This window comes from Electrophorus electricus, chromosome 13 (genome assembly GCF_013358815.1).
Source record: "Electrophorus electricus isolate fEleEle1 chromosome 13, fEleEle1.pri, whole genome shotgun sequence".
NCBI classification, from domain to species: domain Eukaryota; kingdom Metazoa; phylum Chordata; class Actinopteri; order Gymnotiformes; family Gymnotidae; genus Electrophorus; species Electrophorus electricus.
Genome location: NC_049547.1, coordinates 20,323,827 through 20,351,646, shown reverse-complemented (window position 1 = coordinate 20,351,646; position 27,820 = coordinate 20,323,827). Strand labels below are relative to the sequence as shown.

Here is a 27,820-nt window from a genome sequence, read left to right as displayed (position 1 = left end):
TTGCTGGAGGTAATGTACAAGGCAGCATGGTTTAGGTTCTGGTCCTTTTGGAGTTCTTCACAAAAACAAACAAAAAAAAATGGGCAGTGGTTAAGCTCAGTGGTTAAGCTCAGTGGTTAAGCTCAGTGGTTAAGCTCAGTGGTTAAGCTCAGTGGGTGCTATGATGTTGTTACTAGCTTACTAGTAGTCATACGCAGTGAGAAATGATCTGTCTTGGTTTAATGGACATTTATATACACTTATATCATGATCTTTGTAATACTCAAGGATGCATCACAATCAACACCTTACAATCCTTTTACATCTAGTCAGCATATTATGGTTGTTTTACTCTCACAGCGTACACAACACAGGAAACCTCTTTACCCCGGTAGGGTGCGGCTAACGGAAAACGGAAGGAACAAACCCCTCCTCAAACCAGAGACCTCGACAGACCACAGACACTTTGTACCCTGGATTGGTTGCTGCTTGAATTAAATCAACAAGTTCTGTCATTTTTAATTTTAAGGTAAGTTAAGATTGTTGATTTTTAAATGTATATTCAGTTATTGGTAAATCCTGGTTTTCAGAGTACTGGCAGTAAAGGATTCTATCTTTCAATTAATTATTAGTTAGATATACACAATTAGTTACTGTCTTGTTTCATGAACTAATAATAGTTTTATTAGGGTTTAAATAGTTCAACAGTATTGTTGGGGTAATGTTAACTATAGATATTTAAGTCTGTTTGCGTGGGGGGGGGGCAGTGTGGTTGTATTTATTTAAATGTATCCTTATTTACAGAAATGGATGCAAAGTGTGAGGGAAGGTTTAGTTGATGTGAAACCTATCAGTACAAAACATAGTCTCCGCTATATCAGATGGAAACACCCAAACTACAGAAACAAAGAAGCAAGAGATTTTTTTCTTTTATTGATGCTGCTTTTCAAGAGGGACTGTACAGACTCTGAAACATAAACAGTTTAAGCTTTTTTTTTACAAATCTGATGTACACATACAATGAACACAAGAAAAATATGTACAAGATGTAGTTCAGTCTAAAACATGCGCTTTAAACAGACTCTTTTCTACCTCTCTCACTCATTTAGTACCGTCTGAACTGAACTTCATGTAGCGCCCCGACCTCTTAACTACTGCCTTCCTTTTAGCAAAAAAGAAATTGTGAGAACTCACATTTCAATCAAGGAAAAAAAAACCAAAAAACCCACAGCTCTAGGCACACACAGTCACAGAGTGCGTCTCCTAAAATTAGATATACAAAAACATTCAAATCATATACGTCTACGAAGTGTGGGTCCACCTCGATGTCCTCTGGTTGGGGAAAGAAACAGGAAAATAGCAATATAAAGGGATATCATGAATAAACTCTGGGCAGTAGTTTATTCGTTTGTCCTACATTGCAGGCCTGAAGCGTTGCTTGCGTGCCTAGAGGCCAGAAAAAACTAAAATGGGCGCTTCACTCCTCATGGAGCAACACAAACAATTTGCTATAACTCACTCAATTCCGCTTGCAGAGGAGTGGGGAATCTTTTCTCAAAAACTGCAGCATTCAATTATAGTAGCCTATACAAACAATCAACCATTAAAAGGATAAATTTGTGCACTGAGCATTAATAGACTACATGTATGCATTGTGAATTAATTAGCTAATTCTGGCTTTCTTACTTTTGATAAAAACATTCACAAAAATTCAAATATTTTGCTTTTTACAGTGACCAAGAGTGGTTCTGTAAATTTGGAAGGTTAGACAGGTTCAGCTAGTGGGATGGTTCTGTTTCTTTCTAGCTGCTGTTTCCTGGTCAGTTGCTGGGCGAGCAGGAATGTCTCACACCTCTCACACTGTACTGGAGCTGGATGCCACTGCAGTCCTGGGCCTTACTGAAGGAATCAACTTTAAGAAGAGTCCAGCTGGAAAGTGCTTCATGATCTACAAAGATAAGAACACCCTGAGAGCATGCAGGAACCAATGCAAACACCAAGGAGGAAAATTCATAAAAGACATTGAAGACATTGATGGGAGGTATGTGATGTGGGGGCTTGTTTTTCACTTATGTATCACACCTGATGGGACAACTGAATGGACAGCCATTGACATTCGGTATTTTCACAAATGTGCCTCCAATGACCACTTGTGATTTTGAGACTTAACACTAAACTATTGTTAGCTAGCTAGCAAGCTTTGAATAAGTGATTTTGTGTGCTTTCCCACCATCACAACAATTCTATCCTTTCTGACTTGGCCCATAATACAGTTGGCAATGTGGGCCTTTGATGGTGTGCCAATTTGTATCCTGGACCACCTGAAAAGAACACCTTGCACCCTGTTTACATCTCTACTTAAATCTCATTTGTGACCGGCTCACTTGTTACTGGATTTTAGTGCCAGGGATGAACGGGAGCCAAAAGAAAATAACCACATCTAGTCTATGTTGGAAAACATGAAGGTGATGGCTTCGTCTGTCTAATTAAATGTTTTACGTAAAAACCAAGCCATCACATGGACAGTAAAGTTTGAGTCATGCAAAGATAACTAATTTCATACACAGAATTCTACAAAGAAACCTACTTCATACACAGAAAGCCACTTTCTCTCTGGGATTCAGGGAATATTTTTGAATTTATATAGGGAGGAGGGTCTAGGTTCGCCTTCAATCAAATAAGAAATTAATAGTTTTAAAGATCCCATTGTTGCTCGTGAGCTACCTAGGTGTCCTATATAGCTGTATACCTCCAAATTCTATTGAGATGACCCCCAGCCACACTCCACAGTGTAATTCCTGAATGCTTCTGACATAATTATTAATTATTCAACATTACCTTTTATCAGACAGAATTCTATATAACAATAGAATAGCAAGAGACGAGACAAAATGGTTATAACAAACCCTTTCTTAGCTTATTACTTTCTTAAACCTAAAATTCCCCACCCAACAAAATCCCACAAAGTCATACTAATTAAAACCAGAACCCCAAAAATTCTACAACACACTACTAAACTACAATGAATACAATGCAAGGATTTTTTCTTGTACCAAGTAACAAATAACTTTGCTAAAAATCCTTAGATATAAATGTATCGTCTTTTATTTAAACTTTTCCATGAAGTCCAACTGACACTACAGAGAAATAATATATTATTCTAGCAGGTAAACGAAGTATGCTTGTGTATGTGTTTTTTTTTTTGTGTGTGTGTGTTTAAACTAGGACAGTGCGCTGCACTAAACACAACTGGAAACTTAATGTCGCCACCATGCAGTATGTGAACCCACCAGACAGTTTCCTACAGGAAGAAATTAGTAAGTTCTTAGTAAAAGCATCTATTCCTGTTGTTTCTCGATGGATTATATTCTTCTGCTGCTTCATATTTGTTTACATTTCTGCTTTGCTCTCTTTTCAAGTCTTCCTCACTCTTCAGTATGTCTTTTAAATCGCTCCACGTCTCATTCGGCTGCTCTGAGCTCTGTGGATCCACATGTACCTTTCTTTCTCACTGTCGCGGTTGTCATGGCGATGCCTGCAGTACGTTCTTTTGTTTTGGTTTCTGTTTTTAGTTTTGATTGTTGTTTTAGTTTCACCTGTGTCTGCTTTGTGTAATCTGCCGCAGGTGTTTCCCGATGCTGTTTTGTGTGCGTGTATTTCGGAGTTACGTTTGTCGGTTATTTTAGCGTCTTGTCGCTGTTCAAACGTTGTTCGTTTGCTCCTTATGTATCCGCGCCACATCTATATTTTTTAGCTAGGTTCTTTGATATATATTTTGTAACTACTCGTTTCATGTTTGTCTTAGTTTGTTACGTTAACGTTCTTGTTGATTATTTCGTTGTGATTAGAGGGCTCCAAGCACTGACTCTCGCCTAGTCACTACGAAGCGTTTCATCTCTCCTGCACTTGGACCTGCACCGTTTTGTGTATTAATTCTGCTCTTGTGACTGGTTTTTGTAAGATGTAGGGAGGTGACTAACGTGGAATAGTAACACGGAGTGTTACTCGCCAGAGCTTTTTACCGAGACTACGATTTTTGCATACCCCTTGTTGAATTTGTTTGCCTGTGTTATTGCTCTATGGTTTATTGGACTTGGACTGTTTACCGTTATGATTGTGATTCCCCTGGACTGTATCACTCTGGTTCTGGCCCTGGCTAGTTTAACCGCCACGGATACGGATTACAATAAAACTGCTGCCTTTTATCCGCAAGCATCTGACTGTGCTTTCAGCATTACAGAATAGTTCGCCTCTATGTAGTGTAGACGGTGGATTCGGAGGTTCTGATGGAGGCTGTTAACAGCCGAAGACAGGTCGTCAGTCAACACCAGCATGTCCTCGAAGGAGTCACACGGTCTCTGGATGTTCTTGCCAAACAACAGACTGACCAACAGGTCCAAATGGCTGAACTTGTACAGTGTCTAAGAGACCTTACTGCTCGACTACAGGCCATGACTACATCTCCCCAGCACAACTCGCTTCCCCTGCTGCTGCTACAGCAACCACTTCCAACGCTGCTTCTCCTGTTGTTCCAATGAGTAGATCCGATAAGTATGACGACTCCCTGGACAAATGTAGGGTTTTTTTGTTACAGTGCACCCTATATTTTAATGGCATTCCCCCGTTCCGACCAAGCCAAGATATCTTTCCTTACTGCACGGCTAATGGACAAAGTGCTGGAGTGGGCTGCAGCTATCTGGGAAACGACTCAGACACTGCCGTATAATGACTTCCTCGCCCAGTTTAAAGCAGTTTTTGATCATCCGCATGAGGGGAGAGGCTCACTAAACTCCGCCAGTGCAATCGTGCAGTTTCTGACTAAGCTTGGGAGTTTGGCACTATAGCCGCTGGTAGAAAGATGGAATGAAGCAGCTCTGCTGGTCGTGTTTTGTAATGGCCTAAACACTGAAGTACTTCATGAACTGGCTTGTCGTGATGATGAGCTGACTCTTGACCAACTTATTGTACTAGCCGTTCAGATGGAACGTTGTATTCAAGAACGGAGACCGCACCGAACCAATCATATTCACGTCAATCACCCCACTCCAGGAATTGGATCAGTAGAATTTAGAAGAGAAACTCCGGCCGAGCCCATGCAATGTGATTCCACTCGTTTGTCCGCAGAGGAGAGAAGACGCCGCCTCCAGTAGGGTCTGTGCCTTTACTGTGGTGCTGCAGGACATGTTCTGAGGGAGTGCAGTCCGAGACCTAACCGGTTCGTTTCCTCAGCCCATAGGAGAGGTCAGGAGACCAATCCACTCGCCCAAGTAAGAGCCCTTCCCGTTAAAAGGATGGTGGCTAAATCCTTCAATGTACCTGTCTGTTTGTTCACACTCCTCATCTACCTGCTTTAAAGCATTAATAGATTCAGGAGCAGAGGGCAATTTCATTCATGACAATCTGGTTTGGGATTTGGACATTCCAGTGGAGCCTCTACCAAAGTCCCTTCACCTGGACACTGTAGACGGGTCCCCATTAGGGGCTGGTTCCATCGCCTTCCGCACCACAACCGTCAAACTCTCCACCAGTGCACTTCACACATCCTTTTTTGTTATAGAAGCTTCAGCCTTCCTCATTATACTAGGCCTCCCATGGTTGGCACAACATAATTCTAGTATCTCGTGGTCACAGTAAGAGATCATTCGGTGGTCTTACTGAATGATCAGTAGGAGATCATTCACCTGCCCAAAGAACTGCCTGACCCTTCCCACCGTCACTCTGTGTTCCACTACCCTTGAAAGCCCTGTTGATTCCCGCACCTTTTCCATTCCCTTTGAATATCAGGATCTTGCTGAGGTTTTCAGCAAACAAAAAGCCACCATTTTGCCACCTCATCGTACCTATGATTGCTCCATAGAACTCTTAGAAGGAGCCACATTACCTAAAGCCTGCGTAAAGCCTGTCTCACGAGGAGGAGAGAGCCATGGAGACATACATCAAAGAAAAAAATAGAGGCTATCCGCAACTGGCCTGTTCCCACCACTATCAGGAAACTTCAGAGCTTCCTCGGCTTCGGAAACTTTTATAGACGTTTTATTAGGCATTTCAGTGATGTAGCAGCTCCTCTCATAGCCCTCCTTAAGGGAGCCTCAACTAAGCTACCCACAAGTGCCTGACTGTGCTTTCAGCATTACAGACACAGGGAATCTGTTGATACTCGGATCTATGTAAGGAGCAAAGCTACTGGCTACCCTGCTAGCTCCCGCCCTAATATCCTGCATTTGAGACAATCAGATACTGGATGCATAAAAAATGTATGAAATCTGGCTCTAATGAAATAGAATTATTACTCACTGGGACAAAGTCTGCAATATATATAAAATTACTGATGTTAGGAATGTCATTATTATATTAGTAGTAGGAGGACGCTTCTTTAAGGTACCTTCGCTAGAAGAACCACCCCAATCCTTCCCTGAACTGCTCCAAGGTGTCAGAAAAGGACAGCCTTTTGACACTCCCTCGTGCCAGATTACCCCTCCGCACTCAGAACGAGTGAGCGCTGCCCGGCCACCTTTTTACTACATTATAATTTAAGAAGGCATGAATTAATGTTTTTTCCTATTTCCTAAGTAATTTTCAGTTTTATTGTTTAGGCTTCATTTTACCGGTTTTGTTGTTCACTTGGTTGAGATGGGCATTGTCATTAAGAATATTGTATGTGTGGGTTTTTTTTTTTTTTTTTCTTTTTTTTTTTTTTTTCCTTGTTTTGTTTAATTGAGTCACCCTCTGTATATTGTATGTTAATAAAGCCGCATTCTGAAACGGGTGATTCTAGACCCTTTTTAGCTGCGCTTCTGGTTTCATACCTCGTAAAAACTGAATTTTCACGTTCTATATTTTTTCCAAAGTAAGTAATTTTCTCGCAGTTTGTGGTCTTCACTCTGGTTTTCCTGAAGTGCTCCTGCAAACTGTCTTTCTGGTCCACAGTTCCGACCACAAAGATTTCCTCTTTACCTTAAAGCCGTGATCACACTAGACTTTTGTCAGCGAAATTTCACATGAATATCAAGGGAACTCGTGCTGTGGAGCATTTCACCCGCTGCTGATACGCGAGTTCTTTGACACCAAGATTCCACTTCAGCTTTTCGTAGCATTAATCAGCTTTATACCATTTGTGTCCTGACAAACTGTGAAAATGGCCCTCTTGTAAAGGCTTGGGCAAAGAAGCCTGACCAGCACTTGTATATTGAATTTACATTTAGTAAACTGCCAAATGCTTTTATTCATAGCAACATCCTTTACAGGGCTTTTTGAAGAAGGAAGCGGTGTTAGACTCCCACCACCAACACCCTCAAAAGCCCAACAAATGATGTATCTTATCTTAAAAATCTTCTAAATAGCAATTATGTGTATATACTGTTCCAAGTTACTAAATATTGTTTATTACTCATTGGGACAAAGTCTGCAATATAGAAAATTACTGATGTCAGGAATGTCATTATTATATTAGTAGTAATAGTAGTAGGAGGACTAGCAGCAATATTAATATATTATTACACTATCCACTGCACATAAACATATCCTAGAGAAGTATTAACATTAAAATATTTCAAATAACACTGTTACTTCAGTCTGTCATGTATGTGTATGCATGCAGAGGTGGTAAAGTCTGAAGATGGAGGGTTGAAGCTGGTGGAGCTGGTCCCTCCTGAACCCTGGACTGTAGATTCCAGACCAGCACAAGAACTGCAACCGGGAGAGGTCACGGTATGATGCACAAACACAGAACAGTTTCCATATAGAACCACATAGAAAATTAACAAATTATGTAATAGGATCTGGATATACTCATACTGGTATCAGAAAAAAAAACTTACTTCTCAACCTCAGTGAGACTGTTGACAACTTTCTTGTGTTTCTTTGATTTAATTATAACTAATAGAGAATAACGTTAATCATAGTATTTCATGAATTATAACTAATCAGATGTGGAAAGGTCACACGCTTATTTAATGGTAATATTTAAGCTTCAGTGTTATGTAGTCAGTAATTGACTGTTGTTCCACACCATCTGATATTTGAAGCTAAATGTTTTCTGTTTGCTTCTGAAACAAGGCCCAACTGAATAACAAAACAAACCACCATATCTTTTCATGCTGTGCGTAAAGCTGACCTACATAACCCACGCATGCATGGAACTAAAGGCTGGAGACAAGAGGATGATGTTTGACCCATGGCTGACAGGTCCTGCCTTCGCCAGGGGCTGGTGGCTTCTGCATGAGCCACCCTCAGACGCCATGGACAGACTCAGACAAGCAGACCTCGTTTACATCAGCCACACACACTCGGACCACCTAAGGTGGGTCGTCTTCGTAGTGTTCTGAAAACTTGAAATGTAAGACAAACAATGGCACAGTCATGGTAGTAACACATTAGTAACAGAGCAAGGGGGGTGTCAATAACCAGGTGATGGTGTTGAAAATTGTAGCACCATTTTGAACATGTAATGTAAAACCACAACCAAATCTAGAAACACTCTTGAAACACATTTAGAAAAAGCCTTTGTTTTCAAGTATTTTCATACAAGCTATAAAACTACCCAGTAATTTAGTTCAATGTATGCCCACATTTGAACAAGTCAATGAGATATCATGCTAATGGAGTTATGATGAAAAAAGAGAAATTCATGTGAAATTACACTAATACTATGTCGTACAAGAATACAAACAAGACCATTTTAAAAGTAATATCGGTACTGCTGATCATATAATTATTCATAATTGTCTCACAACCTTGTTAATTGCATTCTTACAAATCTTACATCATGAGAGCTTTTGAAGGAAAACTATTACGAAATCCAGATACTGGGGTCTTCTGCTGGTTTTGCTCGAACCTTTTTTACACACACTCGAATTTCTCAGTTATCCATCCTTGAAGCTCCTTGCCCAGCAACGGCCAGACATACCCATATACGTGGGAGACACTACACGGCCAGTGTTCTGGTAAGGCTTAATTCCCACCATTCTATTCGGTAGAAGCTGACAGTCGAGTCAAGGCATCTAGATATGTTTGTGTTGGTGCCACAGGTATCTGGGTAGAAGCGGAGTGAACCTAACTAACATCTCTGTGGTCCCCTTCGGAGTCTGGCACAATGTAAGAATCCTCTTCTGTTCTCCATTGTGACTCACGCTACCGAAAATGTAAACAACGGTTTCAAACAATATCTTAATAGAGCATCAAAAACATAAATACCTTTGTCACCTTTGATGGTGCGCTATCTTTGTGACTAATCTGAAGCACTGTGAGTGCAGTAATTTCTGTTTGTTCCTGACTTGATCTCACCTTCTCCTAAACCGTCTGACGTACAGATATTCCAACCCTGTCAGTGGCAGCTTCAGGCTTGGTTTTTAGCAAGGTGACACCAGTGTTGATGTGCAAACATTCATTCCAAGTGTCTGTTCTGTCCCCTTATGTTTCCTTAAGGTTGACAAAAACCTGAGGTTTATGATTTTGATGGATGGAGTTCACCCAGAGATAGACACCTGCTTAATAGTTGATTATAAAGGTAATATTGTTGCTGTACTTTAGCCTATGCTACTCAACAGTTTTGTTGCTCAAAGACACTACAAAGTTCATTTAATACCTGAAATCATTAAAGGGGCAAATAATGTGTATACCTAGTTATGAAATATATTAACTGATGCAGTGGATAATTAGTACCAAATAAATTTAGGTGTGTGTGTGTGTGTGTGTGTGTGTGTGTGTGTGTGTGTGTGTGTGTGTGTGTGTGTGTATGTGTGTGTGTGTGTGTGTGTGTGTGTGTGTGTGTGTGTGTGTGTGTATGTGTGTGTGTGTGTGTGTGTGTGCGTGTGTGTGTGTGTATGTGTGTGTGTTTAACATTTAAAAAAATGCTAATTCTGCTTTTTTAAAGATGATTTTAGTTACTTTATGTAATAACTTTGAGTATGCAACATCCCTGGTGTTCATAACTCCCCATAATCTCTGATATTAGGTTTCACCACTGTGACATTTCTGGTAAAAGTTATTTTTTTCACAAGTTGCGGAAGTTCAAAAAACCGAAACACTGCTGTTCTACTGTAAAACTCAAAATATTACTTTGAGTTTGAGCTGTTTCTGATATATATAATCTCTTTGCTGTCCTTCAAACATCTCTCCACCACACTGCTGCTGAGAGTGACTCAGACAACAAAATGTATTGTTATATGTCTTTGTAGAACAATAGTGGCTAGTGGATCTATGTAAAGTGTAGTGAGGAGAGGAGGAGACTAGCTACAGGGCAGCTGGAGGCAAAGCCGCATCGCTCACGCTCATTGTACATAAACTCCATATCGTGCTGTGATGGAAAATATTATTCGATCATGTATTCTCGTGTGATTCATATGTAATGATTCATATATAATCATGTTAATCCTTTCATTATATAATCTTATATGAATAGTTTAGTCTGCACACTCTGTCTCTGTATGTTGTGTGAACAAAACGACTGTTAGAATGTTGCTTCGTGACCTGCATGTGTCGTAAAAGAGGAATTAGGCTTATCTTGCAAACTGTGTCCGTTCTGGTGAGTGTTCTGGTACGTGTAAGAATGTTCATTGCCATAAGGAGCAGAGAATGGGTAAACAGGATGACGGAGCACCCCTCCCTGGGGGTGAAGTTTAGATATAAGGAGTCAGTCTACCCCTTTAGAGCTTTTGCTGTAGGCATTATCTCTCATGTAGCTACATCTTTTCTTTTTTCATTAATAAATTACTCTTTTAATCACGTCTGACTTGCTGTTTATTCAAATTTCCACCACACATGCATTTGTGAAATGAATCTGCTGAATGCCCCCAGGACACCTAATCCTGAACACAATGGACTGCACACGTCCAAATAATGGCTGCCTTCCACATGGTGTGGACGTGATGATGAGCGACTTTGCTGGAGGAGCGTCAGGATTTCCCATGACCTTTCACAAAGGCAAATACACTGGTGAGTTATGAGTCAAATACTGTCGCGGCACGGCCCCTCTTCCCAAGTGTCTCCCCGTGTGTTTGTGTGGGTGTGTGTATGTTCGCCCATGTGGCCACACCCCACACATATCACACCTGTTTGTAATTGCTTGTCATTTACGTATGTATATAAACCCCTATGGCACTGTTGTCTGTGTTTGATGTTACGATAGCTTCATTGCTGCATCGTATTTGGTTTCTGTGTGAATAAATGTATGTGTTTGTTTAACATAACTCGTCCACGCATCCTGCTTAGCCTCCTTACGTTACAAATACACTGGTGAGTTATGAGGCAAACCGTGGTAAGTGCTTAGTGGTCATAGGGTTCAAGAAAAGGTCAAATATGACCGACTACAATGTTACTTAAAGACAAGAATCTAGAAATATAATGACAGAAAAAATAAATAAAAATCCCCACACAATTCCTGCAGAGAGCTGGAAGCGCCACTTTATCAGCAGAGAGAGGAAGAAACTTCTGCACTATACGGCCAACCTGGTGGCGACACTGCAGCCCAAAGTCTACTGCCCGTTTGCGGGCTACTTTACCGAGGCTCACCCATCCGACAGGTAGCGAAACAGCTACGTTTTCATCGAATCTTTATTAAACTGCAAGCGATAAAATGAAAATTCCCGAAAATACTTTTTTTTCTGCTCAGCTTGTGTCCGTCAAACTGACTTTTAGCGAAACAATATCTGCGTGGTAACGTAATTTTCTGCTAAATTTGTGTAAGTTTTGGTTTGCCCACAAAAAAAGTTGGGGTTGATCTCCCCATCTTTCATTTCATGTTTGTCATAAATTGTGTACATTTGGCTTTCTTAACCTTCTCGTAACAATTAAGGGTCACAGGCCAATTATTATACCATTGATCTAATCTTATGTGCCGTTTATTAGCATAATCTGCAATTTCCTTTGGGATCAGTAAAGTGTTATTAGGCTACTTGTATCCAAATGAGACTGCGGTGAAAGCTATTTACGGCTGAAAATTCACAAACTGATATTCAAGAACTGATAACTACTGGGGGAGGATACATGAATCAAAATGTGTTTGTTCTTTAACCGAGCATTGTTTCTATACAGTGTCTCGCAGGATGTGGCGGCCTTTCTTTAGTGTAACGAGACCGAAAAACACTCATTCAATCCGCGAGTCCCCCCATCAGCTGTGTGTGTGTGTGTGTGTGTGTGTGTGTTTTCGAGCTCATGAGAGGGAAAACTTGCAAATGGCAATTCATTTTTCAATTCATTTTTTGCGAAATTTCAGGTATTGACATACTTTTACCGCTAAAGTTGGAAACACAGTGTCTTTTTTCCGTCTATCACATATATATAAAATCATCGAACATTCTTGAGCACTAAAGCAATTTTCGCAAAAGATTACTTGCTTATAAACGTAACTAATATAACTGTCGTTGCCAGGCAGAGACTGTAAAGTACCCAGTACATTCTATATTTAACAGACCCCTCTATATCCAACAGGTACATAAAAAACATTAATACTAAGAACAACCCAGAAGACCTGAATGAAAAGATCAAGAATCTTTGTCCCCATATCACCACATGGACACCTTTGCCTGGATCTGTGCTTGACCTGGCCCTTGCTCTAACAAACCAAGACGGCAGGTGTGTACGTGCGCGTGTATGTATACTGCAATTCACTATTGTGTACCATAAACAAAAGTGAAGTTTTTTTGCTATTTCATTGGGCTGCGTAACGTTTGAGAGGGAGAGCGAACACACTTGCAAAGTGACGACGCCTCAGACGTGAGAAGGAACTGAATCACAAACTGGGGAAGCCATAATGAGAACAGAGACAGATAGGATAGAATAAATGAATAATAAGTTTAATAACAGAAACAGACTAACCAGGGAAAGAACACAGTACAGAACGAAGGAACAAACAGAAGAATAACAGGCTAACAGGGTGAGGGCAAGAACTAGGCAACAAAGGAAATAAACACTAAGGAAAGACAGAGAACAACGACGAGGCGTAAAACTAAGACAAGCGGGGAACACACTGAACTGGGCTACTTAAACTAGACAAACAATAAACAAGACACACACAGGAAACAGATCTACAATAGCGAACACGAAAAAAGGAGAGGAACATAGACAGGAATGCAGAGAAAAAGTATAACAGACGAGAGAACACCTGATGAGGATCGAGAACAGGGAAAGCAGCGTAGACAGAGCGGGTAACGCAGAGAGCTCCATGGGGATATACAATGATCAGCAAACACGGGACGAAGAAGCAAGGTTTCAACAGAAACACTAACGAAGGACCAACGAGGAACAGCTGGAGCTAAAGGGGAGGAGACAGGAAACCATAGAAACAGATGATGGTGGGAAAACACGGACGTGGATAGGTAGCCAGGGAAATGGGGGAGCGTGACAGGATGTAAATGTAACATTTATTAGATAATTGCGCTATCGTGTTAACAGACACATAGCAGTTTGGCAGTTAATTGGCACACAGTTTATATAAACCAATGACTTTTCCATCCCAGCGTAGTATAACAAAGCTGTGGATGATGTTGCAAAGATGAAAGTATAAACAAAATTGCTATTTGGAGCACACCAAGCTTCACAATATCTAATTTTAGTCCTTTATTCAATAGCAACATTACCTTATCAGTGTCATTGTATAAATGATTGAATTTGTTTTTGTTGGTTTGTTTTTTAATATTGATGAAAATTAACTTAATATGGAACAATTATGCAAATTTTACACAATATTGTAATGTCAGATATGATACCAACTGAGAGAAATGAATTTTTCTGTATTTGTTTCCTCTAACCCTGCAAATACATCTAGAGACTGCATTACCCAGCCACCGAGTGGCACAAAGATCTTGAAGGACAGCTGGGACTTTGACTTGTATGTGGACGAACTAAACGCTGCCATCTCATCCAAAATCTTTGAACACAAAAGCTGGATCCAGTTTTATTACAACTGGGCAGGATTCAAGAACTACAACCTGGTCATTCAGGTAACTAAAATTTACAGCACTTTTTAAATGTGGAACTGCTCTGATGGCCCTGCTACCTCATTCTACTGAAGGAAAAACTAGTGTTCATCTTAGAGTGCTCCTGGTCAGTGATTCTATTCAATCTAGCAACCATTGTGCTACACTCCCTCTGTTTGCACAGAGACTCTTATTTTAAAATCTAGCCAAACCTGTCTCTTGTTTGCCCTTAATGTCACAGGGCAAAGGAAAATATATCCTGAGACCTAAAGGCCACTACCCTGAACAAACAGCTGTACACAGTTTTACACAAAGGGGAGGCGGCCTACACGGTGTCCTCAACAGACACTATGACTCAGGGACTGGTTAAGAGCACAGACGCTAATGCAGTGTGTGTGTGTGTGTGTGTGTGTGTGTGTGTGTGTGTGTGTGTGTGTGTGTGTGTGACATCAACTTCACAGTGACATATTTCTTCTGTACTGTGTTTAGGAGCCATTTGTAGTATCTTATTTATTTATACCAGGCAATAAATATAACGGGAAAAACTCTGGGGATTCTATGAGACAAAATTCAGTAACAGACTTTGACAGCTTCAGATTCAGACAAATGTATATGTTGCCCAGGCATATCTAAACATTTTCCTCAGACTGGCTGCCATGTTCTTTTAACTCCTGCAGCAGGCTTAGGTATTGGTGCGTTGTTCACAGACTGGATGGATTGTCTTGAAGCCTCTGTCTTTGCAATCCTGGACCTAGTCAGTTGCAGTAGCTGCTGATTGGGCCTTAAAACGGGATAGACTGGTCACTATACATCATTTAATGAGAGCTACTGCAGAAGGTTCAAAGCTGAAGCAAGCTGGCCTCTTTGGGCCAAACTTCAAATAGGTTTTTTTTTTTATTATTTCCTGTATAGTTTTCTCTATAAGATGTAAAATAAGTAAATACCTTCCCAACAGGTCACTGAGACAGATGACGATTTCCTGCCACGGGATGATGGCTATGACTACCTCGTTGACTTTCTGGACCTTTCCTTCCCATCTGTAAGGCCACAGAGAGAGCACTTCTATGTGGAGGTAACCATGGAAACATCAGAGCCTTACACTTTTGCAACATATCTTAACCATGGAAACTATGAATAATATGGCTAACACTGGGTATGTATACATTAAGTGGTTGGAGCATGTGATAAATTATATTTTTACTATACACTGTCTAATCTGGTAATGTTACTCATCTTATTTTTATATAATTGTGTGTGTGCGCACATGCGCATGTATTTAGATTCAAAACAGAATTGGGGTGATGAGACACGTGGTTGTGAATGGCTTGCTGTGGGACGACCTGTATATCGGCTTTAATAACAGGATCAGCCGTGAGCCAGACATCTACCATCACAAGTAAGGCATTTGGGCACACACAAACGCACTCATACACAACCCAGCCCTCTTCATCAATCAGCCAACTGCACCCAAACCAAGTTCAGTGATTTACTGTCTAGGCAGGCACACCTCGCCGGGCGAACCAAGTCTGTTCCTTATCTGAGTTTGCAGTGTCAGTTGTCAGAATCTGCCAACACTGTCAGAGAGGGAGAAAGACAAAGAAAAGACACTTAAAAATAAAGTTTTTCAATTAAAAATTTGGGATGCAAAGTTGTACTGTTTGAATATTATGTGATCTGATTGTGGATATCATGGATTGGATCAAATTCTCTGTGCCATCCAGCAAAGGAGAATGTGATTGCTTCTGTTCGTCTGCAGTAGCAGTTTCCAAACACACCTCACTGGCTGAAAACATCAGATTTGAGTCCTTAGTATGGAAACATGAATTCATACCCACTGAAATTCTGTACACACACCACCTCCTACCCATGTTTGCAACTATTCAGCTCTCCAGCCATAGATTATGCTGTAATATTAAATCATGTGATGTGCTTTTGATCACCAGGTTCTGGAATCATTTCCAGTCTGAGTTGCCCCTATCAGCACCTGACTGGGACTCCTTCCTGAAAAGTTGGGAAAAACCCAACCCTACCTCTACCCCTACCCCTAACCCTGCCTCTACCCCTACCCCTAACCCTGCCTCTACCCCTACCCCTAACCTAACCCTAACCCCAACCCCAACCCCAACCCGAACCCGAACCCGAACCCCAACCCGAACCCTAATCCTAATCCTACCCCTAATCCTAATCCTACCCCTAATCCTAATCTACCTCTACCCCTACCCCTACCCCTACCTCTACCCCTACCCCTAACCTAACCCTAACCCCAACCCCTAACTCTACCCCTACCCCTAACCAAACCCCAACCCTAACCCTACCCCAACCCCAAAACAAAAAATGTCTGAAAAACAAAAATCTTTCTGGAGCTGTTCAAGTCCCTCTTTTTCAGTGATGGACTGAGCACTACATCCGCCATTCTCTGGGTTTCCAGTTCTTTAATTTGGGGTCTATTTATAGTTACAATATATCACTAATTGTTTGAGTGACTTTTACAACATTTAGCTGACACTTTCATCCAAAGCAACTTATAATTATGACTGAGTACAACCTGAGTAATTGAGGGTTAATGGTCTTGCTCAGTGACACACCAGTGGCAACTTGGTAGTGGTGGGGCTTGAACCAGCATTCTTCCAATTACAAGTCAAGTACCTTAACCACTGAGCTACCACTAATTGATTCATTAAAGGATTGTGTGTGCATGTCTTTGTGTAATAAATAGCTTTATTCTCCATGTGTGCATTAATAATCATTTGTCTGTGGTCATTGCTGTGATCTGTGGTATTTGTTTTGCAACAGCTTTAGATATGACTCAGGCAATTAAATAATAATAATAATAATAATAATAATGCTTTTCTAATGTTTAAAGATTCTACTGCACCAGTTTTCATAAATCTATACTGAAGTCCTTGTATTTGTAATGATGTTTACATGTCCATTTAATTCAGAGAAAGTATGGTCATGTATTTTTCTGAATTTTCCCATAATGCCAACACAGTTCTACTACCACTCAAGTGGGAGACTTTGCCCATCACCAGTGCAAGTTTGGACAGATAATACTGTATCATTTTCCCAAAAATCCATATAAAATGTTAATGTCTTTAATGGGCTTGGAGACAGTACAGTTGTCTATTTCTAAGACATTGCCCATAAAGTCAAAACTATTTCACTACCATATAAGAGTAGGAGTCCTTGCCTATCAGCCGAGTAAGTTTGGACAGATTTCACTCTACCATTTCTTCATAAATCCATATTAGATTTGAACTACCTTTAGGCAAATTAATGTACTAATTTCATATAAGATGAATTTGATATCTAATTCTCAGAAATATCCCATAAAGTCAAAACTATTTCACTACCAAATAAGAGTAGGACTCCTTGCCTATCAGCCGAGTAAGTTTGCACACATTTGACTTTACCATTTTTTCATAAACCCACATTAAAACAGTACTACCTTTAGGTGAATATAAACCCATTTTACAAAGACTGAATATGGATATCTAATTCTCAGAAATATCCCATAAAGTAAAAACTGTTTCACTGCCACATAAGACTAGGAGCCCTTGGCTAGTAGCAGAGTAAGTTAGCCAAGGGCCACCACTCAACTGCCAGTGTCATTCTTCAGTTCCCCATACCCTGCACTAGTTAGCTGTCAACATGTCACTATTAGCTGGCAGACCAGCTCTGTAATAAACTTCTGAGAAATATTATATAGAAAAACCATTTTGCACAATGCTTATTAAACTGTTTATATATATTACTAGTTGTGTTTAATGTAATGATTCAAGTAAACTAGTTCAACTAAACTGTATTTTGTACTTTTAAATGTAGTAAAAGTGGGTGTCTTCATCAAAGCTCAAAAAATACGAAGGTCTCTGTTTCTCTTTGCTTAGGGAGCGTTAGTTTGCTGTGAGCAGCGAAATACCGTAAAATCGGATTTAAAGTGCTGATAACCTGACTGCGATATCGATCTCCGGGAACGCACCTGTTAATCAGCAGTATTGCTATCAGTTCTGTAATGACCGCTTTGTCATAGAGATGATTACATGTACGAGAGACGTATTGATCAAATGTGTTTATGTATGTTAAGTATGTTAAGTCTGTTTCTAATTGGCTATTGGAAATAGCCTACCACATACTTTATACGGTATACTGCCCCCCAATACAAACCTTACTGCGTTCTGGTTCCAGTACATGCAGTAGCGTATCCAGTATGCGATGACACCTACTGGCTACTGGCTACAGTCACATCTTAATAATGCTGGTTGTGCTGGGATATATATGTATGAACCATGAATCATCATACAATAAACAAAGAAATAAAAGCTTTCAGATGGTGCCTGACAGCAAATTAACAGTAGGTTTATATAAGTTTCAAGTTTCAAGTTTGGTTTATTTGTCACATACATAGTCATACACAGTATAACTCGCAGTGAAATGGTTGAGAGTGCTCTGTCCAAACTGAGGAAAAAGAAAACAGGGGTGCGTAGATGTACAAAAATATATTAACAATGTATGTACAATATATGTATATTATGATTATATACACAATGTACAATGTATATGGTTGTGTATATATATGTAAACAATGTACAGAATGTACAGATCCATTTTGTGGAATAACATATTTACAGTTTTTATGTTTTATGTTACTTGGTAATTGTATGTATATATATATATATATATATGTATGTATATATATATATATATATATATATATATATATATATATATATATATATATATATATATATATATATATATATATATACACACACACACACACACACACACACACAGCTATGTTACATGGTGGTGGTGGTCCCCACAGTTTATCAGTTTCCCTGATTCAGGGCCCGAATGGCCTGTGGGAAGAAGCTCCTCTTCAGTCTCTCTGTCTTGGTCTTCAGGGAGCGAAAGCACATCCCTGACCTCAACAGAGAGAAGAGCCTATTGTTGGGATGGGTGGGGTCCTTCACAATTGTAGTAGATGGTCTGCAGGTCAGGAAGTTCCATGTGAGTGATGCGCTCTGCTGAACGCACTACCCTTTGGAGTGCTTGTCTGTCCTGCTTGGTGCTATTCCCAAACCAGACTGTGATGTTCCCCGTGAGGATGCTCTTGATAGTGCAGGTGTAGAAGTTCCGCAGTACCTTGGAGGGCAGTCTGAAGTCTCTTAGGCATCTGAGGTGGTAAAGACGCTGACGAGCCTTCTTTGCCAGGGAGTTGGTATAGCGGGACCAGGACAGGTCCTGCGAGATGTGAACACCAAGGTACCTGAAACTATCTACTCTCTCCACCGTGGTTCCACTGATCCTCACAGGTTGGTAGTGCCGCTCCTGCTTCTTGCTGCAATCCACGATCAGCTCCTTTGTTTTACTGACGTTTAGGAGGAGATTATTTTCCTGGCACCAGTTTTCCAGGTGTTTAATCTCCTCCAGGTAGGCCCTCTCGTCATTGTCTGAGATCAGGCCCATGACAACAGTGTCGTCAGCAAACTTGACAATGATGGTGGAGCTGGAAGTGGCTGTGCAGTCGTAGGTGTGCAGTGAGTAGAGCAGGGGGCTTAGGACACAACCCTGAGGAGCTCCAGTGCTGAGTGTGAGGGTGGATGAGGCACAGTTGCCCACCCGTACTGATTGTGGTCTGTCTGTTAGGAAATTGGAGATCCAGTTGCACAGGGATGTGTGCAGTCCTAGATCCCCCAACTTAGTAGTGAGTAGGGAGGGGAAGATAGTGTTAAATGCTGAACTGTAGTCGACAAACAGTATTTTAACATAATTTCCCCTCCCTTCGTCCAGGGCGGTAGTCATTGAGTTCGGAGGGTCGAGGTTTCTTCGGGACGGGGACGATGGTGGACCGCTTGAAGCTAGACGGGATGATACCAAGCGTCAGGGAGAGATTGAAGATGTCGGTGAATACCGGGGCTAGCTGATCTGCACAGGCTTTGAAGACCCTCCCGCAGATACCGTCTGGTCCCACCACCTTCCTGGTATTCACCCTTTTAAACACTCTCCTCACGTCACTCTCCGTGATGATGAGAGGGCGCTGTTCTATGGTGGGCCCTGCGCATGCGCCATTGGCTGCGCCGATAGTACCATTAGCACTAGCGCTGCTAGCATTAGTGCTGTTAGCACTAGCGCTGTTAGCATATTCCTTTTTCCTGTTGTGTGTATTAACATCTGTGAAGCTATTTCAGTTGCTTCAGAGACCTTTAGGAAGACAATTTGATGTCAAAAGGCTGCTGTGGTTATTGGGATAAATAACCACATTGGTCTTGTAGGTTTGGGTATACTTTGCTGTGTTGAATTTATTGTGTAAGAAAGTATTGCTAATATTTTTGTGTACGGTTTTATGATGAGCATGTAACTTGTCTTTTTTTAAATTTCAGATCCTACTTGTGTCACTGTTGTATATAATGTTAGATTTATATTATTCACCCTTTTTGAATTGGTGTGCTGGTGATCTGTGTATTTGTACAAACCACTGCACTAATTGGTATCTGATCTCCTGCTACACAGACCATTGTTACAGGTTCATTATTATTTTTTTATACTGCTCATTCACACCTGTAACTGTACTGTACCTATAAATTAATATGTATGAAGAACAAAAAGGTCATCTGTGAGTGCCTCTGCTAAGGAAGTAAAACCTGGGACAGTTCAGGTATTACATAAACTGAAACAGCGGCTTTTACCTTTGTTACGTCCTGTGTTCGAACATCCACTTTCTGGACATCTAGGAGTTAAGAAAGTGTACAGCGTATTTTGTCACATTTCTTTTGGCTCTCTGTAAACGGTGATGTAATTCATTACTGTCTTGTCACACATGTCAAATGGTTGGAAAACCTAACCAAGTGATCCCTTCTGCTCCACTTTGCCCCAGACCAGTTGTCAGTGAGCTATTTGAGATTGTGAGTAGATTGTGTAGGTCGCTCCTTTTGCTAATGTGTGCTGCTACCAGGTTCCCTGAGGCCATTCCCCTGCATTGCCTTAAATCTAAGGTTATAGTGAATGCATTTTTTAAGTTTTGCACCATATGTAAATAAATGCATACAGACAGATCAAGGTTCTAATTTCATGTTGACCCTGTTTGCACAAGTTGTTGGCAAATTAAAAAAACAGCATCATGTGTCTAGCGCCTACCATCCAGAGTCCCGAGGAGCCCTAGAAAGGTTCCATCAGGCCTTCAAGAACATTTTTAAAATGGATTGTCATGATTTTGAGAAAGATTGGGATGAGGGAGTGCCCTTGTTATTGTTTGCCATTCTGGATATAGTGCAGGAATCTACTGGCTTTAGTCCAAACACCCTGCTTTTTGGCCGATCAGAGCGAGGGCCCCTTAAGTTACTGTACAAACAATGGTTGTCTGTTTCTCCCTTGGTTTTGAGTTCACCTGCAAGTGACTTTGTTGATAAACTTTGGAAAAGGTTGTGTGCCATTCGTGATTTGGCTAACAAAAACATATGTTCAGCTCAAGCAGCTGTGAAATTTCAGTTTGATCAGAAAACTGAATCGTTTCACATCTAGTATGCAAAACTGTAATTCTGCAGAGGACAGCAGAGTGGAGGAATAATTTGAGGTGCATTTAAGCGGGTATTTTCTTTAGCCATAACCGTGCATACCAGTTGCGAGTTTCGGTGAGCATGCCTTTGGCATCGGCGTTTGGTGCTGCTGATGTTTCTCCTAACGCGTAAGAGATCTTTACCATGTGGCAAAAACCCACATCCGCAGCTAGGTTTTTATCTGACCAGAAAAGAAGGAAGAGACCTGACTGAGCAGACTTCATTTAGTAAACCGATGTGAGATGTTAAGATCTGGGATTACTTATCTGGACAATGGATTTGGAAGAGGCTTTTCAAGTGGTCGGAGAGTTCGGCCGACACCAGAAAGTGATTGATACCGTTTTGATACTGCCCAGGTAATGTTAGCTAGCTAGTAGCTTAACGTAGTGCAGCACGCTAATGCTAACCCAGAGAGCTAAGCTACCTGAGGTAACGAGCTGTGTGGCGTCCGGTCCTTTATTTGTGTCTAACCTAACTAGGTTAGGCTACCTGAGGTAACGAGCTGTGTGGGGTCAAGTCCTTTATTTGTGTCTAACCTAACTAGGTTGAGATATCTGAGGTAACGAGCTGTGTGGCGTCAGGTCCTTTATTTGTGTCTAACCTAACTAGGTTAGGCTACCTGAGGTAACGAGCTGTGTGGGGTCAAGTCCTTTATTTGTGTCTAACCTAACTAGGTTAAGCTATCTGAGGTAACGAGCTGTGTGGGGTCAGGTCCTTTATTTGTGTTTCGCTGGTGATTTATTGTCGTTAGGTAGATGTTGGTAATAAAGGTGTCCTCTAACCTAACTACATGACACTCAGGTTCAGGTAAATGCAGCCATTACGCGTAGGACTGCAGAGTTCATTTAAATCGCTGTTGACATTTGAAAAGCTGCTTTGTAACAACATCTGTTGTAAAATGAGTTAGATTTGATTTGATATTCAGGGTTATTCAAGCTTCAGAATTCTGTATACTATTAGGCAGCTTAACTAACCTCACTCTCTGTTCATTTGTTCTTTTAACTAGTTAGGTTAGCTAGGATATCGCAAACATTACTCCTGTGCTGTTGAATAGCGCAGACTCTAAAGTGTGTGGATTTTCTGTGGTAATCCTACACCTGCCTTTACCTACACAACGTCATTTTGTCACCAAGGCTGGTTTAGACCTCCGACTGTTCAAGTTTATTCACGCGTGCAGGCGGCCGTCCTCCCGCGCGAGCTCAAAATAAGGGTCGCGTGACTTTCAGACGAGCATGTTTGAGGCCTAAATAATGGTCAAGTGCATGCGTTATGATGCTTCATTGAAGTGTAATACGCGCTGAGCTACGAAATTAAAGTATTTATATACGTTATGTCGGGTAAGGGAAAAGGGGGGGGGGGGAATGTTCTAAATAAAGTGTTGCGTTGTAAATACTGAGTTTGGCTCATGTGTGTCTTATCTGTTGTGTTAGATCTACATGGCTTGCCAGTCCATGCTAATTGTGCTGGTGGGCGCCGTTCCAGAGTACCACACAGAGCCCGTCACGGACAGCAGCGGAGGTGATGTAACGCAGTCCGTCACTTTTACGGATGACGTGAGCTCCATCGTGACGGAGGTGAGCGCGAGTCCCTAATCGCTGTGGGGCACTACACGGTAGGATGGTGCTGTAGAAGCCCATGCCCGCATTTGAGCAATACCAGTGGAACCTCAAGACGGCAAATGCTGACAAGTCTTTGTTAGGAAGCCCAGAGTTAGTTGAGGGACTTTTGTTTTTTTTTTCATGTCAGGCTGCAGTATTTCTAAGCCAGACCCCGGTGCTCATGATCTGCATTTGTCTATAATTCCAGCTCTTAACGCACCTAAGACAGGCCATGTAGTACATCAACTAGCTAGTATGGATTTGTTGGGAGCTGGGCTAGGGCTAAAACATAATGGGTAATGCATAATGCATAGTTAAACCCATTGGAGTGTTTGTGTCTGATGGTGTGTCCTGCACTGTCCCACAGTGGTATCTGGTGAACCAGCAGGCCTACAAAGTTAGTCTGGCGGGATCTCTGTTCTTCACCGGTGTGCTCGTCGGGAACGTGCTCTTTGGGCCGCTCTCCGACAGGATCGGGAGAAAACCCGTGTTCCTCACAGGTACTTAGGCCTGGAAACCCGTGTTCCTTACTCGTATGGCTGCTTCTCATATCGACTGGAAGAGTCTTCTAGGGACGTGGGCCATGTGATGATGTTTTGAGCCATGTGATGTTTGTGTAGGTTTGTTGACACGGCTCATAGGTCAGCAGTTCTTTTATATCACTGCATAATGTTGACCACATTTTCACAAATCCATGAAAATGTATTTTCATTCCATGCTATGACATTTGTAAGTAAGAAGATTTTATTGGAAGCTTCACTGTTAATATTTAATTCTCTGTTTGTCTCCCTCCATGGCACTCTCAACACTTCCTATTTCCCTTCTGTCTCTCCTCTGTTTCTGTCTTATTCTTTTACATATTCTCTCTCTCTCTCTCTCTCTCTGTCTCTCTCTCAGGCATGTTTTTCGAGCTCCTCTTTGCCTACAGCAGCGCCCTGGCGCCCAGCTACGAGCTCTTTGCCCTGTCCCGCTTGTTGATGGGCATGATGAATGGGGGCATGGCTCTGGTCTGCTTCATCCTCTCTCAGGAGTATGTGGGGAAGTCCTACTGGGCCCTGACAGGTAGTGCCACCTGTAGGCTAACCAGGCTCACACAGGTAGTGCAGCGCGAGCCCACGCACTGTGACGCGCTCCAACATACAAGCCATGTAAACAAGTTTAATGAAGCCAGCAGCTTCTGAATGTCTTCTAAGCCTTGTTTGATGAGGCCTGTCCTATTTGTCCCCTCTTGAATTTTTAGTAATGTTTTTGTTGACTTACATTTTATGTGTGTGTGTGTTTGTGTGTACGTACGTGCACGTGCGGATGGGTGTGTGTTTTTGTGTGTGTATCAGGAACGCTGACTAACATGACATTTGCCGTGGGCATTGCGTTGTTCGCTCTGCTTGGTTACATTAGGCAGTGGCGTAACCTAGCAACGGCAGTCAACTGTCCCGGCGTGCTGCTCTTCCTGTTCTGCATGTAGGTGTGCAGTCGGAGGCCTGAGTGATGGCGCCTCCGTCAGGACCTTCTGAACACTCAGCTGACATGTCTGCTCTGCCTCTTTGATCATTCTAACCTTCCTTCATTTTTATACATCTTCTTAACTATTACTGGAAATTTGGAATCTCTGTGATTCCTTACTCTTGCCTTACTCTTTGATATTGTATGTGTCTGCCTGAATGTGTGTGTTTGTGTGCACGTGGGGGTGGGGGGGGTGGCTCCAGCGTCCTGCCCGAGTCGCCACGCTGGCTATACTCCAGGGGGCGCTCTTCGCAGGCCGAGCGTGTGCTGCAGGCTTTCGCGGTGCGGAATGGCAAGGGCCGGGTCACGCTGAAGTTGCGTCGCGTGCTCAGCCCGGCTGGCCCTGACGCGTCCGGCCCGGGGCTCTTCCGGCTGGCCACTCACCCTGTGCTCCGCTGCAGGACTCTGGTCCTCATGTTCGTCTGGTGAGTATGCACAGCGGGGTTTCCCACTCTCCACGGCAGGGGATGCTAGGATTGGGTGTTGTGCACCCCACTGCCTCAATGGGAGTGTGTAACTACAATTTAAAGACTGAAGGTGCCTGATGTAACATGAATCCTGGAGGGGCTGAGGGCAGGGTTGTCTGAAGTTCTCTGTAAGGTGTATAGCACAGACCAGGAGCACAGACCTTCTGAGTTACCCATCAACTAAAATAATGTGCCTACTTAACCCAGGTTGCCTTAATTGACTTTATACTCCTCTTGAACTTTTAAAAAGTACTGAACTGTCACTCCTGAGTTCTGTGTGTGTGTGTGTGTGTGTGTGTGTGTGTGTGTGTGTGTGTGTGTGTGTGTGTGTGTGTGTGTGTGTGTGTGTTGCGGGTATGCCTGCACTCTCGTGTACTATGGCCTGACGATGAATGCGAGTGCGGAAAGGGGAAGTCGCTATCTTAGTGTAGCCATGTACGGTCTGGTGGAGCTGCCTGCCTACCCACTATGCATTTATGTCATCAACAAACCCTGGTGCATGTACATCCGCACATGCGCACACGCACACACACGCACACACACACATACACACACACACATACAGGGACTCGCACTAATGCACTTTCTGCAGCTGATTTGTCAACAAGTTCTGGTATTCACAACCCCTCACACTCTTGATGAACCCTTCTGTGGGTAAGGTCATTGAGCATAGAACACAGGTGTTGAAATCACTGTGGTGCAGGTACTAAAGGTCTTCTTCAGCTTTACAGGTGACAAGTGTGATGTTATAATAACTGTCCAGTTAATGGGACCTCTGCTGTAGACCCCTTATTAAAATGAAATGTGAGTGCCCCCCCCCCCCTTTCTCAGGTGCGGGAGACGGAGATCTTTGTCTGCGTTTCTCATCCTCGCAGGTCTCTTCTGTCTCTTCTCCATGGCTGTTCCTGTTCACTCTGGTGAGAGGATTTACTGTTTACACTTCATCTGACACTTTAAATGCAGCAGCAAACAATCAGCTTTGTTTTTATGTGCTTGGTGAAATGCATGTGACTTGCTGACCAACTCTGGCCAACTCTGGCCTCCTATTGACTGAGAAGCACTCCCAGGAACAGCTTGACCTCTTCAGGGAGATCAAAGCTACTCAGCAAGCCTTGCTGGAGGTAATGTACAAGGCAGCATGGTTTAGGTTCTGGTCCTTTTGGAGTTCTTCACAAAAACAAACAAACAAACAAAAGGGCAGTGGTTAAGCTCAGTGGTTAAGCTCAGTGGTTAAGGTACCTGACTTGTAATTGGAAGATTGCTGGTTCAAACCCTACCTGAACTAAACTACGCAAGTGTTGCACCTGATTTTTATTTTATTTTTTTTTTAATTAAATAAAATTCCCTACTCGCCCTCCAGGTGGTGGTGTTTCCCTACAAGCTCAGGTCTTCTACCAGAGGCCTGGGAGCTTGAGAGTCCTGCGTAGTATCTTAGCTGTTCCCAGGACTGCACTCTTCTGGACAGACATCTAGGATGTTGTTCCTGGCATTTGCTGGAGCCATTGGGGGTCATTTGGGATGAAACCCTCCGTACATTGTGAGACATTTCCTTGTTTTGATGTCAATGGCTTCTATCTCCTCCTTTGGCTGCCTTTTTATTCCAACGGGGTATCTGATAAATGGCAGAGCCTAGGTGTTGATAGCCTGGATCTTGGTTCTCCCATTCAGCTGACTTCTTGGGACTTGCCTAACTCTTTGTAGGTCCCCCAACATCTGACACAGAACTTGCTGACCCAGACAACATCCAAGCCGCTGTGAATCTCTTGATTAGGCACAACAACATGCAACTAGAAGGCTTAGAACTACACACAGTGAGACTGCATAATATGCAGACAGAAAAGCGGATCTTAAATACACAAGGAGGGGTCAGTAGACTGAGAATAGGCACAATCAATAAGCAGGGTAGTTATATCTAGTTGGCAGAGGTTGGCTGGAGGATCATAGGAGTTGGAGTCCATGACAGAAGCAGTACGGGAAATGGAAGAATCAGGTGAGACATATTTTTTTATACTTTGCTGCACAGGCAAGTGCAATCAGCAGAGGAAAAATGTCAAAATACAGTGGCAGAGAGCCATCAAGCAAGGGAAAAAGGAACTGCATGCACCTGATCACATAACCATTGGGGTTACTATCTGGTTCTTCAGTGCATGACAGTTTATTCTTGAGAGGAATGTCAACTGTAGGTATGGTATTATCTATGACATTGTTACTATCTTACTAGTAGTCATACGCAGTGAGAACTGATCTGTCTTGGTTTAATGGACATTTATATACACTTATATTGTGATCTTTGTAATACTCAAGGACGCTTCACAATCAACACCATACAATCCTTTTACATCTAGTCAGCATGTTATGGTCGTTTTACTCTCACAGCGTACATAACACAGGAAACCTCTTTACCCCGGTAGGGTGCGCACACGCCCACGCACACACACACACACACACACACACACACACACACACGAATCATCACTACAGCCAGTACAATGGAAAGGTGGGAATGTGTACTGAATGTGTACTGACGTTATAAGTGAAAGGTGGAGGTACTGGTGGATGTGTACTGACACTATAAGGATCTCTACCTGCAGTGACAGTCTGAGCTTCTCAAGTTCTTCCTCCAGAGATTTCTTCTCCTGTTCACAGGCCATTTTCATATCTGCCAGAGCAAGTATCATTACTGCTGGATATAACACAGATTGTATATACTACATAATTACTACTGAATATATAAAATATAATATATATAGTACTATACATATATTAGTATCACTTTTATTGGAGCCTAAAGGCTAACATTCATT

The 27,820-nt window shown here is 42.0% G+C and overlaps 2 protein-coding genes across 2 annotated transcripts; both read left to right on the top strand.

Moving 5' to 3' along the window:
- The first annotated feature begins 403 nt into the window (after positions 1-403).
- LOC118242352 (cytidine monophosphate-N-acetylneuraminic acid hydroxylase-like) lies at positions 404-17,789 on the top strand. Its single transcript, XM_035532946.1, has 16 exons — positions 404-508; positions 1,786-2,020; positions 3,205-3,296; positions 7,577-7,686; positions 8,088-8,278; positions 8,841-8,921; positions 9,006-9,072; positions 9,403-9,484; positions 10,774-10,911; positions 11,363-11,498; positions 12,406-12,549; positions 13,742-13,916; positions 14,848-14,964; positions 15,173-15,288; positions 15,836-15,988; positions 17,780-17,789. The coding sequence occupies exons 2-16, from the start codon at positions 1,821-1,823 to the stop codon at positions 17,787-17,789; spliced, it is 1,812 nt and encodes a 603-aa protein (XP_035388839.1). The 5' UTR covers positions 404-508; positions 1,786-1,820.
- A 4,073-nt stretch (positions 17,790-21,862) lies between these two features.
- On the top strand, positions 21,863-27,202 carry LOC113569345 (solute carrier family 22 member 15-like). The gene is made up of 8 exons (XM_035532640.1): positions 21,863-21,877; positions 22,879-23,022; positions 23,414-23,546; positions 23,944-24,108; positions 24,381-24,507; positions 24,753-24,974; positions 25,848-25,933; positions 26,377-27,202. The coding sequence occupies exons 2-8, from the start codon at positions 22,885-22,887 to the stop codon at positions 26,487-26,489; spliced, it is 984 nt and encodes a 327-aa protein (XP_035388533.1). The 5' UTR covers positions 21,863-21,877; positions 22,879-22,884; the 3' UTR covers positions 26,490-27,202.
- The last annotated feature ends 618 nt before the right edge of the window (positions 27,203-27,820 follow it).